Source organism: Equus asinus, chromosome 6, assembly GCF_041296235.1.
Source record: "Equus asinus isolate D_3611 breed Donkey chromosome 6, EquAss-T2T_v2, whole genome shotgun sequence".
In the NCBI taxonomy this organism is placed as follows: domain Eukaryota; kingdom Metazoa; phylum Chordata; class Mammalia; order Perissodactyla; family Equidae; genus Equus; species Equus asinus.
In genome coordinates, this window is record NC_091795.1 from 56,339,645 (window position 1) to 56,359,294 (window position 19,650).

At 36.4% G+C, this 19,650-nt stretch overlaps 1 protein-coding gene across 4 annotated transcripts in view; it reads left to right on the forward strand.

Annotated features, from left to right (window-relative positions):
* RTN4 (reticulon 4) overlaps positions 1-19,650 on the forward strand; it is a 79,349-nt gene that overhangs the window by 17,944 nt on the left and 41,755 nt on the right. For 2 of the 4 annotated variants that reach the window (XM_044772444.2, XM_070512099.1), the window contains exons 2-3: positions 9,218-9,274; positions 9,967-12,375. The exons of 1 other annotated variant lie outside the window; for it this stretch is intronic. In XM_044772444.2, coding sequence (XP_044628379.2) covers positions 9,218-9,274; positions 9,967-12,375 — 2,466 coding nt within the window. The remainder of the gene's footprint in view (positions 1-9,217; positions 9,275-9,966; positions 12,376-19,650) is intronic. One more of the 4 variants, XM_044772445.2, reaches the window with a different exon arrangement.

A 19,650-nucleotide genomic window follows, 5' to 3' on the forward strand; every position in this document is an offset into this window, starting at 1 on the left:
GAGAAGGTTTTACATTACAAGTATATTTTCTTTAGGTGATATAGGGCTATTCAGATTTTCTATTTCTGCTGTGTCAGTTTTGGAAATGTATGCCTTTCAAGAAATTTGTCTATTTCATCTTGATGAGTGGACATCAAGGAATTTGTCTACTCATCTAAGTTGTCTAATATATTGGCATAAAGTTGTTCATAATATTCTCAGGTTTTTAGGATCTGTAGTGATAGTCACTCTTTTATTTCGGATACTTGTTTTTCTCTCTTTTTCTTGATCATTTTAGGGATTATCAATTCTATTGATCTTTCTAAGGAACCCACTTTTGGTTTCATTGATTTTTCTCTTGTTTGCTTATTCTCTATATCATTGGTTTCTGCTCTTATTTTTTTATTATTTATTTTCTTCTACTTCCTTGGGTTTAAGTTACTCTTCTTTTTCTAGTTTCTTAAGATGGAAGCTTTAAACTTTGAATTCAACCCTTTTTTCTAAAAGCATTTAGAGCTATAAATTTCTAAGCATTGGTTTAGCTGTGTCCCACAAATTTCTGTTATCATTTGATTTAAAATATTCTTTAATTTCCTCTGTGATATATTCTTTGATCCATGGGTTATTCAGAATTCTGTAGTTTAATTTCCAGATATTCAAGGAGTTTCCAGATATTTTTGTCTTACTGATTTCAATTTAATTCATATGCTCAAGAAAAATACACTGCATGATTTCAGTCCTTTTAAGTTTATTGAGACTTTTTTTTATAGACCAGGAAATGGTTTATCTTGATCAATGTTCCATGTGTACTTGTGAAGACTGTGTCTTCTGTTGTTGTTTGTAGTGCTCTGTAAAAGTCAGTTAGGTTTAGTTCATTGATAGAGTTGTCTGAATCATCTATATCCTTACTGATTGTGTGTGTGTGTGTCTAATCTATCAATTAACTGAGAGTTGAGTGTTAAAGTTTTTCAATAAAATTTGTAGATTTGTCTGTATCTCCCTTTAATTTTTGCTTGTATTTCCCATCACCCTTCCCATACACATTTAGTGCTGTTATATCTATTCAGTGTTATGTCTGTTTACTCCTTTATCATTATCAAATGTTCCTCTTTATCTCTGGTAATCTCAAACTAATACCCCTTGTCTTTGAATCTGCTTTGCTTGACATTACTATAGCCACTCCAGACTTTGTAGGGTAAGTGCTTGGATAACATATCCTTTTACATTCTTTTGCTTTTAACCTACCTGTGTTTTTATATTTCAAGTGTGTGTACTATAAATGGTACATAGTAGGGTTTTTATCTCATCTGAAAATCTCCACCTTTTAATTGGGACCATATGCATTCAATGTGGTTATTAATAAGGTTCATTTAAAAGTCTTTGTTTTCTCTTTGTCCCATCTGCTTTTTGTTCTTTTATACCTCCATATATTCCCTCCATCCTTTGTGCTTTTCATTGTCATACATTTTGCCTCTGATATATTATTGTATATTGCACTTATTTGAGCTTGAAAAATCAATTACTCTTTAGAGAAATAAAAAGTGAGAATATTTTATATCTGCTCATATATTTACCATTTTTGCCATTGTTTGTTCCTTCATGAGATCTAGGTTTCTATCTGGTATCATTTTCCTTCAGTCTGAAGACCATCATTTAACATTTCTTGTAGTGCTGGTCTCTTGGTGATAATTTCTTTCAGCTTTTGTTTTCATATTTTGTTTATCTGATAATATCTTTATCATCTTTATTTTTGAAGGATATTTTTGAAATATACAGTCAATCTTGTTATTCATTGTAGTTACATTCTAAAGTCACTGAAAACATTGTCCCTAGGGGAGATACAGGGTTACGTTCCTTTGAACCTCTAGTCATAGCATTTTTGTCAACAGATCAGTACATAACTTTGTTTTATGTGTTTCTATTTAAAGACACTTTATTTACTGTATATTATTGATTTGTTAACAGAGAACTCATGGCCAACAGCACTATAACTCATGCCTGAATGAAGCTTATCTAACATGTGTTTTCTCTGTAAGGTACATCACAGCCTTCTTGTGGTTAAGAACACTAGACTGCACTTCAGCACTATGCGTAGGGGCCATTTTAAACAGCAAAGTTAACCAACAGAAAGCACAAGAATGTGAAAAAATGTTGCCCTAAATAGACCACAAAAAGAATGCTTGTTTGCAGTATGACAGCTGAAACAAGAAGGCATAGGGCTTGTTTGACCTCGGCTGGGAACACTTGTTGGGTGACTGGAATGTTTCATGTCTGCTGCCATAAGTTATTGATTTGGGGATTACCAATTTAGTGAGTAGGCAAATTTGCAAATAGGGAATCAGTGAATAATGATGATTGACTGTATAGAATTCTAGGTGGTCAGTTTTTTCACCATTTTTACAGATGTTCCATTATCTTTTCTTTTTTTTTAAAAGAGCACTTGCTCCTTTTTTACAAAAGATTTTACTTTTCCTTTTTCTCCCCAAAGCCCCTTGGTACATAGTTGTGTATTTTTAGTTGTGGGTCCTTCTAGTTGTGGTATGTGGGATGCCGCTTCAGCATGGCTTGATGAGCGGTGCCCCATTATCTTTTCGATTGTGGTGTTTCTAATGACAGGTCAAGTCATTCATCCTGTTGTTCCCTTGCCTTTTTCCTGTTTTTAAGATTTTCTCAATCTTTGGTTTTCAACAATTTGACCTCTACAATGTATTCTTTGTGGTTTGTGTTTATCCTGCTTGGGGTTCATTGAGCCTCTTGCATCTGTTGGTTGGTATTTTCCGTCACAGTTGTCAAATTTTAGACCATTATATCTTTACTTTTTCTTTTTCTCCTGCTTCAGTCACTGTTGGCCTTTTTGGAGGACCCCAATTGAATATGCTTTAAACGCTTGATTGTCTCACAAGTCACGAGGCTGTCCATTCTTTTTTTCCCCAGGCTTTTTTACCCTGCTGTGCTTCAGTTTAGACAGTTCCTTTCTGTTGCTCTTTAAGTTTATTGATCTTTTCTTCTGCACTGTCCAATCTGCTTTTAAGCCCATCTCATTTTTTTCCTTTCACTTAATGTAATTTTCACTTATAGACTCTCCATTTGGTTCTTTTTGGTTTTCTACCAAGATTCTCTCTCTGTTCACTCATTATGTCCATCTTTTACTTATTCTACGTACATAGGAATATTTTAATAACTATTTAAATTTCCATTTTAATGTTTGGTAATCCAAGATCGACATTATTTCTGTGTTTGTTTACAGTGGCTGTTTTTTCTTGTTCTTAATTTTCTTGTTTTTATGTTCAGTAATTTTTATTTTATATTGGTTGTCTTGGATGTGGTGTTTGTTTTCTTCAGGCAGACAGTTAATTTACTGGCAAATCTTCTTGATCTTTTCAAGTCTTGATTTTAAAGTTAGGATGGGGCTACAGCAGGGGTTGGCTGACTTTCTTTAAGGGCCAAGTAGTAAATATTTTAGGCTCGTGGGTCATACAGTTTCTGTCATAACTGCTCCTCTTCACCCTTACGATGCAAAAGTAGCCATAGACAATACCTAACTGGGCCTGCTGTTGTCCAGTACAGCTTTAGCCCATGAGCCATATTTTGCTGACTCTTGGTCTATAATATCCTTTACTTTAGGGTTAGAGTGGTCCCACTCTTAAGGTGTGCCTTTTCTGAGGTCTCATTTTTATATTTGGGGTGTTCATTGAGATCTCTCCACTTTGGTCAGAACTTTTAGGTCAAGTCTTCTGGCACAGTCTGACCTCCAGAATATCCATTCTGCTCTCAACTCTATCAAAGATTTCTGTGCTAGACCTATCTGAGTCTATGTGCAGCACAGTATTTAGCCAAATATTTAAAGGGAGCCCCTATCCAGATTTCTCTAGCTCCTTTTCTGTGAAGCTTTCCTTTACATATTACCCTGCTGCACAAATTCCAGACAACTCAGCAGCCTCCTCAGCTCAACAGAGCACAGTACTCTTGGGCTCCTCTTCCCTGTGCTGTAGACCAGAAAATGCCATCAGGCAGAAATCCAGGGCACTCATCTGATGTGCTTTCCACTCCTCAGGAATCACACTCCTCTGTTGCCCGTTGTCCATCAAGACAGTCGCTTCATATATTTTGCTCAGTTTTGTAGTTTATGTTATAAGTTAGTCTGATATAATTCTTCTTATAGCTAGAAGCAGAAGTTCTCTAAGTTTTAAAATGCCATTTATTTTCTTTGTTTTATAAATTAGATATGATTTTACTGACCAACTACATGTTTGGCTGATAAATGCATTTTTTTGAAATGAATGTGTAGGGAAAATAGTATAAGAGTGTGTGAACACTGGTGAGATTGTGATAGCATATTTTTTTTAAATGACTGTTAAGAAATTAAAAACTGACATACTACTTTTACTTTTTAAAAAAGTGATGTGCTTAACAAGGAAATTTCTTTAGTCAACTTTAGTTTTATAACTGATCCTTGTGTGATGGAAGTAATTAGCATTCAAAGTGTGTAGCCCTGTAGCAGTTAGTCTAAATTTACCCTCTAGGTTTAGGCTTAGCTAAGGAAATGAATCTAGCATTAGGGCCAACGTGAGGAATAGATCATTTGGAAAAAGTTGTTTTGTGAATGGTGTTGATCTTTCATGCTGTCATTATAAGTAGTTTAATGATTCTGCTCATTTTATTGAGGGTGATAAGGAAATAAATGTATATCTGTTTGGGGTAACAAAGTTAAATTAAAATTTTCTAGTTTCGTTATTAACTATGTGACTTTGAGTAAGTTACTTAATTCTCTGAGCTTAGGTAACTGGAAATGTGGTAGAAGGTTGACAAAAATGAGGATTGAGTTTATATTTTGGAAATCCAGTTAGTAAGGCTGAATATGGTGAATTTGAATTTTGCTGGATGTCAACATTCAGGTATACCAAGAAAGGGGGGAAGGATGGGTTTCCTTAGGGAGAATTGTGTTTGGTTAGCATAGATGATACGTGAGGAGTTGTTGAGATAAGTTTAGACAGTTTAGTTGGAGCCATATGGTACAGGGCCTTATTTATCTGACTAAGGGTTTTAGGTATAAGACAGTGAGTAACTGGGAGCTTTTAAATGTTTTTGGGCAAGAGAATATATAAAATTGTCCTTTTAGGAATATTAATTTGATGGCAGTAGAGTGGAGAGACTTAATAATTAAGTTCTGGCTTCCCCTTTGCTTGTTACTTACTGAAAACTTGATTGTTGTTTTGTTTGTTTTGAATTATGCCACTGCGTTTTTACTTGGTATGGGTATCACTAAGGCTTTCATATTTATTATATTTTTCTGGCTGTCTGTTCAGAATAGCACAAATGATTAAGTTTTAATTTCATTCGTTAGAATTTGGCATTATGAGTAGATCATAGAAGGAGGGGCAGTTGTTTACCTTTGTGTTTTTTATTTTTATTTTTGGTGAGGAAGATTGGCTCTGGGGTAACATCTGTGCCAGTCTTTCTCTATTTTGTGTGTGGGATGCTGCCGCAGCATGGCTTGATAAGCGATGTGTAGGTCCACGTCTGGGATCCGAACCTGTGAATCCTGGGCCACTGAAGTGGAGCACGTGAACTTAACCACCTCGCCACCAGGCTAGCCCCTGTTTACCTTTTTTGTAAGCCCAGTAATTTAAATGTAGGTATACCATATCTCAGTAATTCAGAATGTTATACCTTATACTTAATTTGGTATCCCTGATTATAAAATAGTTTATTAACTTGTGAAAGTCAGAATCTTTTACAGAAAAAAGAAGACTAATCTAAAATCAGTAATTTTTTTCAAAACAAGAAATAACTTCTAGGTGTTTTAGTGTTAGAATTTGCTAGCTTATTATATATGAGTATTGGTTGATCAAAATTTTCTTGTAACATCCTTAATTTTATTTATTAGTCCTTTTTAAATCCTTAATTTATATAGTAAAGTCCAAGAAAGGAAGTAGTGTACAGTGGTTAAAGAAAAGAGCATGACTTGTAAACTCTCTGGATTCAAAACTCAGATCCATCCCTTTCAGTTTTCTGACTCTGGGGAAGTTACCCTTTTTATGCCTGTTTCCTCATCTGTGAAGTGAGGAAAACAGTAGTACCTACTTGATGGGATAGTTTTGAGTATTGAAAGAGCATCTGAAATATGTCTGGCCAGTGTTATCATCTCCATAAATGTTATTATATTGTGAAGCAGAAGCAATTAATCAGATATTTCGCATAATTACAGGGTATTTTCTGGGTGGTAATTTTTCTTGTTTCAGGAGCTCAAACTCGAGGGGCTGATTAAGAAGAATTTACATCAGTTGTGCTTGTACATAAACATCCCTTGGAAGATAAAGCACATGAATTTAGGAATTAGACCTGTTTAAATCTTGGCTCTCTGGGCTCCTTGCTCTGTGATTGAGGGCAAGTTATTTCTTTCTTCTGTCTCACTTCCTCCTTCACAGCATTTTCAGGTAGATACTACTATTATCCTTATTTTACAAATGAGGCACAGAAAGGTTAAATAATACCTTTCTCAGGGTTACACAGTTATGAGTGATGGATCTGGGATTTGAAGAAAGGCAGTTTGATCCCGTGATCCAGGATTGCTTCAGTAGGAGTTTGAGCAATTCTCTTCTTGTTGTAGGCCAAATGGTAGTGACCTCTTCTGGATTTTTTTATAAGTGCTTTTAGTAATGCAAAACTTGTTTTGTGGTTAATTTTGGATTAAACCTCATTTTTACCAAATTAAGATTTTTTTCCTTTTTGGAAATTTAGTGAATATTTAAAGTACCAATTTGTAAACATTCTCAGTTGGCCAAGTGCCAGGAATGCAGTTTTTACTATAAGAGAGATTCTGGTATTAGATAGGAATAAAGATACATTTTTTAAAATGCTTTAAATTTTTGGCACAATTTAGATGTAGTTTGTTCTCTAATTTTAACAGTAACATGTTTCTAGTTAACTTTCCAAGTAGACTGGCTTCTGAATTAGTGGCTTTTAACCATATTGTCTAGATGAAAAGACAACCATTTTGTTAAGATTTGTTATCTTTTGTATTTAGATGGAGCAGCTGTGTAATTATTTGGTTTTGCTCTTTGACCTCCAAATCTGTTTTATACAATATTATAATTCATTATTTTAGCTGAAAGGAATTTTCAGGTTCCTTCCTTTTACAAGTGGGGTATTGCGTAACTTAACTAAGATCACATAGCAAGTCATCTTTAAAAAGAGGGCACACCTGTGTACGTTTTATAAAATCTCATCAGGTATTATATCTTACTGGTTTGGATGAGTGGCCCATTCACCTATTGTTCTAGGTTTTAGGAGACCCTTTTAAACACATTTCATGGATTTCCCCTCACCACCTCATCTAGGAATCCTTTAGATATGGTATTATGCCCAGTATGGATTTATCTAAAATTTATATGACATTGTGAATTTAACTCTTCTATTCATCAAGGGGAATACCGTTGGAAGACAAGTCCATGATAGCCATATCACGTTGATTTTTTTGTTGTTGTTGATCAGTCAGTCTTGTCTAGTTTGTCCTTCCAGGTAGAAGTGTCCAAATTTATCAGGTCCTCTCCAGTAAAGGAATACCTTGTCATCCCTCAGGCTTTTTCAAATTGTCTTTTGCTAGAGGCTTTCTCTAGTATGAACCACAGAAGATCTGTAGCCTAGGATCTCCCAGCTGCAGGTATAAAATGACATTGTACAAGGTTAATATACCAACTATATAGTGTGTTAGTTGGCTCAGGCTGCCAGACCAAAGTACTGTAGACTGGGTAGCTTAAACAACAGAAATTTCTTTCTCACAGTTCCGGAGGCTGGGAAGTCTAAGATCAAGGTGCCAGATAGGTTGGTTTCCTTCTGAGGCTTCTTCTCTTGGCTTATATAGGTGGCTGCCATTCTCACTGTGTGCTCACAGGACTTCTTGTGTGTGTGTGTGCACGCATGCACACGCCTGCGGCGGGGCAGGGGGGGAGAGAGAGGTGTTCTTACACAGGCACGAGCGAGCTCTCTGCTGTCTCTTCTTATAAGGGCACTAATCCTATCCAACCATGGCACCATCCTCCTGACCGCATGTAACCCTAATTACCTCCCAAAGGCCCCATTTCCAGATACTATCACATTGGAGTTTAGGCCTTCAAGATAGGAATTTGGAGGAAAACACAAATGTTCAGTCCATAAAATATTGCATATAGTGGTTAAGAAAATGGGCTCAGGAATTGAATTGCCTGAGTCTCACTAGTTGTGTATTGAGTGAGTTTCTTAACTTCTCGGTCACTTGGTTGTTTTTTAAAAAAAAATCTGTTAAATGGGGGATATTGATAGCACTTGTAACAGTAGGGTTGCAAGGAGTAAAATGAGTTCTTGTGTGTAGAGCACTTAGAATAACAAATAGCCCTCAATGTCAATTTTAAACAAAACAAGAGAGATCATAATAATGATCTTCCTAATGATAATTAGTATTTTCTTTGTTAATTCAGACAATGGCAGGTAGGACTAATGTCTTCACAGAATAGTGTACAATGACTGTAAGAAACTTTTTCTTTAAAGAGAAATAACCTGGAATAAAAAAATGCATGATTCTCTGAAAGTGTTCTTCTGAATTGAACATATACCAATAAAAAAGGAGTAAGCAAAAGTAGTTGTTTTATGGGGCCAGCTCAGTGGTGTAGTGGTTAAGTTCATGCTCTCTGCTTCGGTGGCCTGGGGTTCGTGGGTTTGGATCCCGGGTGTGGGCCTACACACTGCTCATCAAACCATGCTGTGGAGGCATCCCATATACAAAATGGAGGAAGACTGGCACAGATGTTAGCTCAGGGCCAGTCTTCTTCACCCCCCCACAAAGAAAGCAGTTATTTTATTCAAATGCATGTTTTTGATTTTTGGCTTGATTAGGACAAGATAATTTACCTACCTAAAATGTGAGTAAAAGCTTTAGATGCAGTATGTTGAATGAGAAGAATAGTATCTTAAAGCCGTTTTGGTTCGTGAAATTTCTTTAACATAACCATGTTATTGCCTCTTGAAAAATGATAGGTTCTATGGATATCATTTAATCAACTTTATAATATACCTGATAATTTAATCTGAATTAATGGTGCTACTAATGGTACTACTTTTTCCTTTTCATCTTGGCTTTTTCTCTGTAGATAAAGTTTTGTTAACTCATTATAAACTGAACCCTTGCTTGCTTCTCTCATCTTTAGTCTCCTTCCAACTCTGTCTTTATTTCTGCTGAGGTTATATTCTATTTGTTTTTCAGATGAGACACTTTTTGCTCTTCCTGCTGCATCTGAGCCTGTGATACACTCCTCTGCAGGCAAGTTCTTTCTGCTAGCCTTTTATCCTCTGTGTATTCTAACTTTAACTCTTTAGTTTTATTAACTCTGTACAGAGTAGTTTGAATTTACTAAAAATTAGCATGGTTCCAAGAATGTTTGTCTATTGAAAAAGTTGGAATTTGCATTTTATATGCTATGTCCAAGGGAGGAGTTGGCAGAACGTGATTAATAATTGGAAATATGTAAGGAGTTCTTGGACTCTGGATTTACATTTATATATGAACTATCCCTTCTCTCCAGATACAGTTTACTTGCTTATAGCGCAAAGGCTTTCATGTAAATGAATGCCAGTCTGGCATTTAAGTATGCAGTGCCCTTTCTTTTCTATACTTGTCAAACTCTTCTCTCAAATCTTTTCTTCTTCTTATAACACTAGTAAAAAGTAACTTTTCTCAGTTGATTGTACTTTAGGTTTTTCTCAAAGACTTGATTTATGTCTTTGCATAGCATATAATTGCCTCTGTAGCCATGCACATGTTTTATTGACAGTAACTTTAGTTTTTTAGTAATGATTCAAGTCTACTTGATTGTTAATTATTAAAGTGTTGTTAACCTTTAGTTTTAGTTAATAGTAAGTCTTTTCTAACACTATTTTGAATCTGTCATAAAACTTGCAATAACCCTAAGAACACTGGCATTCTCTAACTTTCCTTTCTGTCCATGGTCACAGAAAAAATTATGGCCTTGAAGGAGCAGCCAGGTAGCACTGTTTCTGCTGATCAAGAGGATTTCTCATCTGTCCTGCTTGAAACTGCTGCTTCTCTTCCTTCTCTGTCTCCCCTCTCAGCTGCTTCTTTTAAAGAACATGAATACCTTGGTAATTTACCAGCAGCATTACCCACCAAAGGAACACTTCAAGAAACTTCAAATGAAGATTCTAAAGAGTTCTCAGAGAAGGCAAAAAATCCGTTTGTAGACAGAGATTTAACAGAGTTTTCAGAATTGGAATACTCAGAAATGGGATCATCATTCAGTGGCTCTCCCAAAGCAGAATCTGCCATAACAGTAGCGAACCCTGGGGAAGAAATAATTGTGAAGAATAAAGATGAAGAGAAGGATTTAGTTAGTAATAAGATCCTTCCTAATCAACAAGAGTCACCCATAGCCCTTACTCAATCAGTTACAGAAGAGGACAAAATTATATCTCCAGAAAAAACCAAGGACAGTTTTAATGAAAAGGGAGTTGCAGCAGGAGCTCCTATGAGGGAGGAATACGCAGACTTCAAACCATTTGACCGAGTGTGGGAAGTAAAAGATACTTATAAGCAAGATAGTGATGTGTTGGCTGCTGGAGGTAATATAGAGAGCAAGTTGGAAAGTAAAGTGGATAAGAGATGTTTGGCAGATAGTCTTGAGCAAACAAACCGTGAAAAAGATAGTGAAAGCAGTAATGAGGATGCTTCTTTTCCCAGTACACCAGAAGCTGTTAAAGATAGTTCAGGAGCATACATCACATGTGCTCCCTTTAACCCAGCAGCAACTGAAAACATTTCAACAAACATTTTTCCTTTGTTGGAAGATCATACTTCAGAAAATAAGACAGATGAAAAAAAAATAGAAGAAAAAAAGGCCCAAATTGTGACAGAAAAGAATATTAGCACCAAAACATCAAACCCCTTCCTTGTAGCAACACCGGATTCTGAGACAGATTATGTCACAACAGATAATTTATCAAAGGTGACAGAGGAAGTAGTGGCAACCATGCCTGAAGGTCTAACCCCAGATTTAGTACAGGAAGCATGTGAAAGCGAATTGAGTGAAGCTACAGGCGCAAAGATTGCTTTTGAAACGAAAATGGACTTGGTTCAAACATCAGAAGCTATGCAGGAGTCACTCTACCCGGTAGCACAGCTTTGCCCATCATTTGAAGAATCTGAAGCTACTCCTTCACCAGTTTTGCCTGACATTGTTATGGAAGCACCATTAAATTCTGTAGCTCCTAGTGCTTCTGCTTCTACAGTACAGCCCAGTTCATCACCATTAGAAGCTCCTCCTTCAGTTAATTATGAAAGCATGAAACTTGAGCCTGAAAATCCCCCACCATATGAAGAGACCATGAATGTACCACTAAAAAAAGTATCAGGAATAAAGGAAGAAATTAAAGAGCCTGAAAGTATTAATGTAGCTGTTCAAGAAACAGAAGCTGCTTATATATCTATTGCATGTGATTTAATTAAAGAAACAAAGCTCTCTGCTGAACCAACTCCAGATTTCTCTAATTATTCAGAAGCAGCAAAGGTTGCACAGCCAGTGCCTGATCATTCTGAGCTAGTTGAAGATTCCTCACCTGATTCTGAACCAGTTGACTTATTTAGTGATGATTCAATACCTGAAGTTCCACAAAAACAAGATGAAGCTGTGATACTTGTAAAAGAAAATCTCATTGAAACTTCATCTGAGTCAATGATAGAACAGAAAGTTAAGGAAAAACTTAGTGCTTCACCACCATCTGAGGGGGGAAAGCCATATTTGGAATCTTTTCAGCCCGATTTAGACACAACAAAAGATACCTTGTTACCTGAAGTTTCAACATTGACCCAAAAGGAGAAAATTCCTTTGCAGATGGAGGAGCTCAATACTGCAGTTTATTCAAATGATGGCCTATTTATTGCTAAGGAAGCAAAAATAGAGAGTGAAACATTTTCAGATTCATCTCCAATTGAGATTATAGATGAGTTCCCTACATTTGTCAGTTCTAAAACTGATTCTTTTCCTAAGTTAGACAGGGAATACACTGAGCTAGAAGTATCCCACAAAAGTGAAATTGCCAGTGTCCAGGATGGAGCTGGGTCATTGCCTTGCTCAGAATTGCCCCATGACCTTTCTTTGAAGAATGTGCAACCTAAAGGTGAAGATAAAGTCCATATCCCAGATGAATTTTCCAAAGATAGGTCTGATATTTCAAAGGTGCCCTTACTGCCTCCAGAGGTTTCTGCTTTGGCCGCTCAAACAGAGATAGGCAGTATAGTTAAACCCCAAGTTCTTGTGAAAGAAGCTGAGAAAAAACCTCCTTCTGATTCAGAAAAAGAGAACAGATCACCATCTGCTTTATTTTCAGCAGAGCTGAGTAAAACTTCAGGTAATCAGTCCATATGTTATTTTGTGCTTTCTTGCTACCTTCTGACTAACCATGGAACATTTCACTACCTTTTGTATAGTATGTTACATTTATAGGGTCTAATATATCACATTGGTAAGAATTCTTTTCTGTTGTTTCAGTTTAAAGTTTTAGTGCTTTTTCTACTCCTCTTGCACTCATCACTCACCCTTGCTCTTGTGCGCTGGTCATTTTTATATTGCATCAGGGAACTAGAAAAATTGTTTTATTAGAATTGGCTTCAATGTCTATTTTTTTCCTTGTGCTTCAGTGTTTCCTGATAGCATGAAGAGCAAGAGGTATTAGAACAAAATATTTTCAGATGTATTTTACTTTTGTTTTCCCAGGAATTACTTCATTTTAAATTTTTAACAAAAGAACATTTTCTGTAACATGTTTCTATTTCAGTATAATGCGGTGTTTTCCAGTAATAGGTAAAGTTACACATATTGAGTAACAGACTCAATTTACTTTTGTTGAAAAATATAAATTGAGGGGTGCTATTATGAATTCTTCTGAAAAGTACTGATTCTCATTTTTTTCTTTTGACTCTACATTTCCCACATATCTGATTTGTGTAAAGTGATTTGCACATGTCTTTTTTATTTAGCATTCTAGTTTAGCTGTGTTTTCTATAAAAATGTGTAATGATTACTGTGTATATTACTGAGTATACTTATGTATTGGAGGTGGGTAGCACTAGTGGCAGAGAGACTGGTTTAGAGATTGTTTCTATAATCTAAAACAAAGGAGATTATGAACATTAAAGCATTGGGGTGAGCATGGAGACATAGGACTAGGTGTTTGACTGGATATGGACATGAAGGATAAGGGGAGGAGTCAAAGGTGACTCTGGGAACCCTGAGTTCCTGCTATGTGCAAATACATGGATAGCAGTATGAGAAACTGAGTTAGGGAACATGAGAGAATAAAGTGGGTTTAAGGGGAGAAGATAAAAAATTTAGTTTTGGATATGTTGGTATTAAGGGACCTGTGAGACATCTAGGAAGTGTAGATATTATGAAGTTCTTGAGAGAGACATTAGCTGTATGTGTATATTTGCCTTGGGCTCAGGGATAGTAATTTAACCCACAGAAACCAAGTAGGAAGAGCCGAGAGAAGAGGACAATTTAAAGGTGAAAGAATTGGTCAATATTTTCCAAAACTAGAGAACTCAGTTAAGATAAAGATTGAGATTTTGTCAAAAAGGAGGGAAGGTGTTGGCATGACGGTCGCAGGTGGTGTGAGTAGGCAGGGCTAGGGTTGAGGAGTGAATGGAAGTTGAGCAAATGGATGCTAAATGTTGACATTTTTAAAGAAGATTAAGTACCTGGAGAAAGTGTTAGCAAGCACAAGGGAGAGGGTGGAGTTGAGGAAGAGCTTTTTTTCTCTTTTAAAGATGGGAGTGGAAGCCTAATTAAAGGTGCTAGTAGAGAGTCAGGAGGGGATGGGATGAGGTCCAGAATTCAGGTGGAGGAATTAGGTTATACATGAGGAAGGATTTTGACGGACTTTGATTATAGTGAATGGAAGAGAAAGTATGGGTGTTGATACTGCCAGGGTTTTGTGGCCAGAAGTTGAGGGACTTGTTTGATAGTTTATTTTTTAAAGCAGTATGTTAGGTGATTTGCTGAGAATGACCTGGAACATGCGTAAGTAGAACAGGTCTGAAATAGCTTGTGCCTCGGGAAACAAAGGTATTGCATTAAGAGCCCAGTCAAAGTTCAAGGGTGGTCTGTGTGGTAGGGTGGCTTTTCTTTAAGTGTGCCCAACAGCCTGAGTATGGGTTCAGAGAACGCAAATGCTTGTATTGATTCAAGCTTGTGTTTTGCTAGATGGGCCCAGTGGAAAGACAATAAGTCAAAGGAGTTGAGGATACAAGCAAGAGAGTAGTTTGAAGTGATGGACTGTGGCATCTAAGTTGAGGAATGTAAAGAGGAGAGGGAGTTGATAGATAGGCGAGTGGAAGCTCAAAGAACTTGAGGTTCAAATTAGATCTAAGAAGTGAGAGTAGCAGGAATAAAAATAGGAACACCAGAATGATAGAAGGTTGTGGTCAAAGTAGGATTGTGTGTGTTTGTTAGATATTGAATTTAGAATTCCAGGTTGATTTTAATGGCTAGGGTTTGGCCATGGAGGCAAGGGCTAAAGTTGAATGGAGCGAAGGTTGCTAGAGGTGAGGTCAAATAAACCATAAGGCCAAGATGTTGGATTGCTCTTCCATGTGACACTCAGGATGATGGCTGGACTTGGGGTAGAGAGGAAGATTAGGAGCTAGGGACAAGAGACTTTGGTAAAGGGCTATGAGGCAACTAGCAGGTTGGTAGGTGGAAGCAGTAAGGAAAGACAGAGGATGACATAGCTGAATAGCTCAAGACTTTTGCCCAAGGCCTCTGAAATAGTAGACTGGAAGCAGCATTGGTGAAGATACTGACCTCCCCCCCTTTCCCTCAGGTATGTACAGTACAGGAGAATAAACAGCTTCCATTTAGAGAGTTCCACAGGAAAAGCAGTATCCTCAAGGAAGAGCCAAGTTTAGTGAAGGGAGATGATGGCAGGAATGTTCACTAAAGAAGTTGAAGATTAGGGAAGATGGTTCACAGTAGAATGGGGATTTCAAACAGCAGAGTAAAATGGTTTGGGAGAGAATGGTAGAAAGAGTCTGAGAAGCCCAGAGCAGCATAGTGATGATAATGTGAGTGAAGACCAAGGATAAGCAGGGATGTGAGCAGTGGTTGTAACAGCCTGTGAAGTCCTGCTCCCTCTACCCCAACACTCCCTCCCAAAACTTAATGCTGGCAGTTCTCTAGTAGTTGAGGGCACTTAGATATTTCAGTATTTCAGGAGTCAGCTGTTTCTTGGCTTGATTTCACTAAACCTGGGGATCTTGGCTTGTCTTTACCAGTTTAGAATTAAGGGAAGAAAAGAGGGCAGTGCCTTTGAAGGCTAAGTTGGAATGGTTGAAGAAGAAAGTATAAGCAATGGTTGAGCATTCTTTTTGGAGAATAGTTATTAATGCCTCTTCTCTGAGAAAATTGTTACTCATGCTTCTTTTACTCAACCTTTTTTTTGTTTTGATATTAATTATCATAGCAGCTAATCAGCAAGTAGAAAATTATTTGGATACACCCAATGTATGTATTCTACAAAAGTCATGGAAAGGAAACCCAGTGTGGTATAATAAGAACAATATGGGTGACATGAGTTCTAGTCTTGACTGTACCACTGACAACTACCTTATCTGTTTAGAGGTTAGTTTCCTTTTCTATAAAAGGAAAGGGATTAGATTAGGTCCTTGCGACTTGATGGTTTCTTTGACTTAATTCTAACAGGCATCTGTTATTAGCAGGTGGGTAGTTACTTTAGTGTACTTTATACCAAGCACTGTACTAGATTTTTGGGGGGAAAAAGATGAAGACTAAGGCTTAAGTCTTGCCTTCATGCAACTTTCAGTCAGCTCGTGGAGACAGACTGATAAGGACATAGCTAAACATTGTATTATATATTATAAGGGTGCAGGCACTTCCCTTTCTTCCTCAAAGTGTGGGTTAAGTGTATTGAAGTCAAATGTACCAAAGTGCAACAAGAGACTGGTGTGATATAACACAGGGGAGGCTCTGTTCTCAGATGGCTAAACGTTTATACCATTTCTCATTATGATATACTTCGGTGATTTAAAAAATTTTCGGGGTCTTATTACTGAATATACATTTAAGCATTGACAAGTATTAAAAAAAAGCAACACTAATTTCCTCAGGTAATTTATCTACGATTTGTTCTTTTTTTTAAGTGACATTTGTAGGCAGAATTCAGTTTTAATTTTGGGAAGAAAGACTGATTTTGTAAGGGAGATGAGCAAGACATTATGATGCAGACTTTGATGCCTTATTGATATTTTTGGATGAAATTTTTCATAAAAAAAATGAATACTAGTCTCCTCCTCCTCCCTTGATAAAGGAATTGTATTGAATTGTATTCTTAATAATGAAATGTAAATACTGATTTTTTTCTCAGTTCATAATTATGAACATTCATTCTGTTTTCTCTTTCACTATACTTCATTGTTTAGAAGCAGTTTTTAATGATCTAGGCTCAGCATTTCATATATGTTCTTTATTTACTTTTTAAAAAATCTGTGGCTGAAGATTTATTCTTTTGGTACCCTGATGGTTTCTACTTTTGCTTAAAATATTATTATTATTATTGACACTTTAACTTTTTACTTTACACTTATTTTAAAAATAAAATAACAAAGGTATAAGATAAAATATTCTAATATTGCATATATATAGACCAAGATAATGAAACTTCTGAGAAGAATAGTTAACTGATAGGCAGTGCTACCACATGACAATTGAATTGTTTTTCTCAGATGATGCACAGAAGTCTCAGTTTGGTATAGGAGTGACTGTTCAGGGATATAAGTATATGTTGATTAAAAGTGGAAGTCCACCAACACATGCTAAGGGTGCAGAGAGGCTAGCTCTGCCTTAGAATATTAGGAATGGCTTCACAGAAGAGATGATTCTGTGAAAGTTACAGAAAGCCAATGTAAGTAAACACAGAGACCTGTTCATTTATATAAATATGGTAAAAGTTTTCCAGATCCTGTTTTGGTATATTTGAGGCAGGTGTAGATGTGTGGATATTATAGTCAGTACGTAGAAAACTACTCTAGAAACATAGATGAATTTGCAGACTGGCCATGGGTGACTTAGTGAAAAGAAACATTTAGATTTATTCAGAACTAAACGGAAAACCAATCTATGCTAAAGGAGGGTTTATGATACATTAGATGCTAAATTTTCTATGACTGGAATTAAGCAGAATGAAAAAAAAAACCAGTGGTATCATTTAGGAGAGTTTGTTACTTTTTTAAAGATAATTGCTGTTTTAAAATTAACTTTAATTTGGAAATAACTTCAAACTTAAAAACAATTGCAAAAATAAAAATAGTACAAAGACTATCTTACTCTCTTTGTCTAAATTTACCTGTTAACATTTTCCCCATTTGCTTTATCATATGTGATCTCTCCTCTATAGATAACTAGATATGAATACATAAATACATCCTTGTTTTTCCTGAATCATTTGAGAATAAGTTATATACATTCTGTTTTATCCCTAAATATTTCAAAAAGAGATACTCTTATTTAACCTCAGTAGAGCTGTTAACTTCATACATTTACATTGATACACTGTTTTTTTTTCCTAATTTACCATCTGTATTCCAGTCATGCTCATTGATCTAATAATGTCCTTTATAGTGTCCTCTACTACAAGATCCAGTCTAGTGCTAAGTTTTGCATTTAGTTGTCATGTTGCTTTTGGCTCCTTTAATCTGGAACATTTCCAGTCTTTATCTCTTATGACGTTAACATTTTTGAAGAACACAGGCCCTTCCCCTTCTCCTTTTTTTTTCTTTTGCTGAGAAAAATTGACCCTGAGCTAACACCTGTTGCCACTCTTCCTCTTTTTGCTGAGAAAGATTCGCCCTGAGCTAATGTCTTGTTCCCAGTCTTCCTCTATTTTGTATGTGAGCCGCTGCCACAGCATGGCCACTGAGTGGTCTAGGTCCATGCCCAGGAACCGAATCTGGGCCACTGAAGTGGAGCACACCTAACTTAACCACTAGGCCTCAGGGTCCCTCCTTGCGTCCCCCTCCTGCCTTTTTAATAGAGCATTCCTCATTTTGCATTTGTCTGATGTTTGTTAGTGATTAGATTGAGGTTATGGGTTCATGGCCAAAATGAAGATGATGTGTATTGCCCCTCTCATGGTATCATATATGGAAGTACCCACTATCCATCAGTCCCTCATTGATGAGGTTAATTTTGATCATCTGGTCAAGGTGGTCCCTGATTCCCTTATTGTAAAATTACTGTCTTTCTTTCTCCCTTACAACTAATAAGCAGTATGAAGAGTGACACTTCAAGACCATGCAAATATTCTGCTCCCCGTCAATCTTCACTCCCTCGATTTAGTATCTGTTGATGATTCTTGCTTGATTCAGTCTTTACTATTAAGGTTGCAAAGTGATAATTTTTCAATTCCAACATTCCCTCTGCATTTATCAATCAACCTTTGGCATTCTACTATTAGCAAGAGCCATCTTTTTCCATGAATTAATTAATTGTCAGTATGGATCTGTGAATTTCTGTTTTCCCCTCAATGGTTTATAATTCATTACTGTACTTAATTGTTGGGGTTGTAAATTGTCCCAGATTTGGAGTGCTCCCCTTAAGGTTGGCTCAAGGATGTGCAACTATCCTTTTTTTGGATGGAGAGGAAGGCACTTCTTATTTTCAAGCTTAACAAAATGTTGTATACTTACCTTATGCCTAACTCTGCCCTAGCTCTGGAATCAGCCGTTTCTCCAAGGATCCCTGATTCCTTTTACTGGGGAATAGTATTAAAGATTGGCAGCTGGATGCTAGCTGTGCTTCTTACTAGTGTGGAGTCTTTCCATTTTAGCTCTTTGAGCAGACAGAGCTAGGAAATACTTACATACATGCATAGAAATAAACATAAGCACATACATATACTTATGAAATCATGAGTTCACACAGATACCTCCAATTCCAATCCATTCCCAGAGGATTATTTCTTTCTTCCCTTGTTTCATATTTGTATATTCCTTCAATAGTGAGAACCTAGGCTCCTAACATCACCAATATATTTACTCATTTGTTTAACCTTTTAATCTAAAAGAATTTTAGGATACTTTTAATATTATTATAATAAACGTAATAAAAGAGTTCGGAATTATTTTGCAAATTTACCTCCCCGAACTCTACCCAAGATTGAATGTATGTGGTAGAATACAAGTTACTTGGATTAGTTTTTTTTCCCCCTCTTCTCCCTTTCCCCACCTTCAGTGTGGTTATAGTATTCATTTGAAATACAGTTAGATTAATTTGTTTCAGTTTATTTTCAGTTTTAGGTTTTCTTTCTCTCTATTTAGGAGGTTTTTAAACTGAGAATTTTGAAAGGCTGAGAAAACAAACTGAATTCTCCTCGTTTTTCCTGGAAAGGGGAGACTGCCATTTATGGGCAATCTTCTAAGCATCAAGCACTTTCACATATTTATCTTATTTAGTCTTTGTCATAATCTAAAAAAGGGAACCATTTTATGGATGCCAAAACCTTAGTCTAGGGATGTTAAGTAACTATGTAGTAAGCATAATACATTGGAGATTCTAATGTGTTCCAGACATTGGGCTAACTCTCTTATTTATATTAGTTCTTATCTGATTT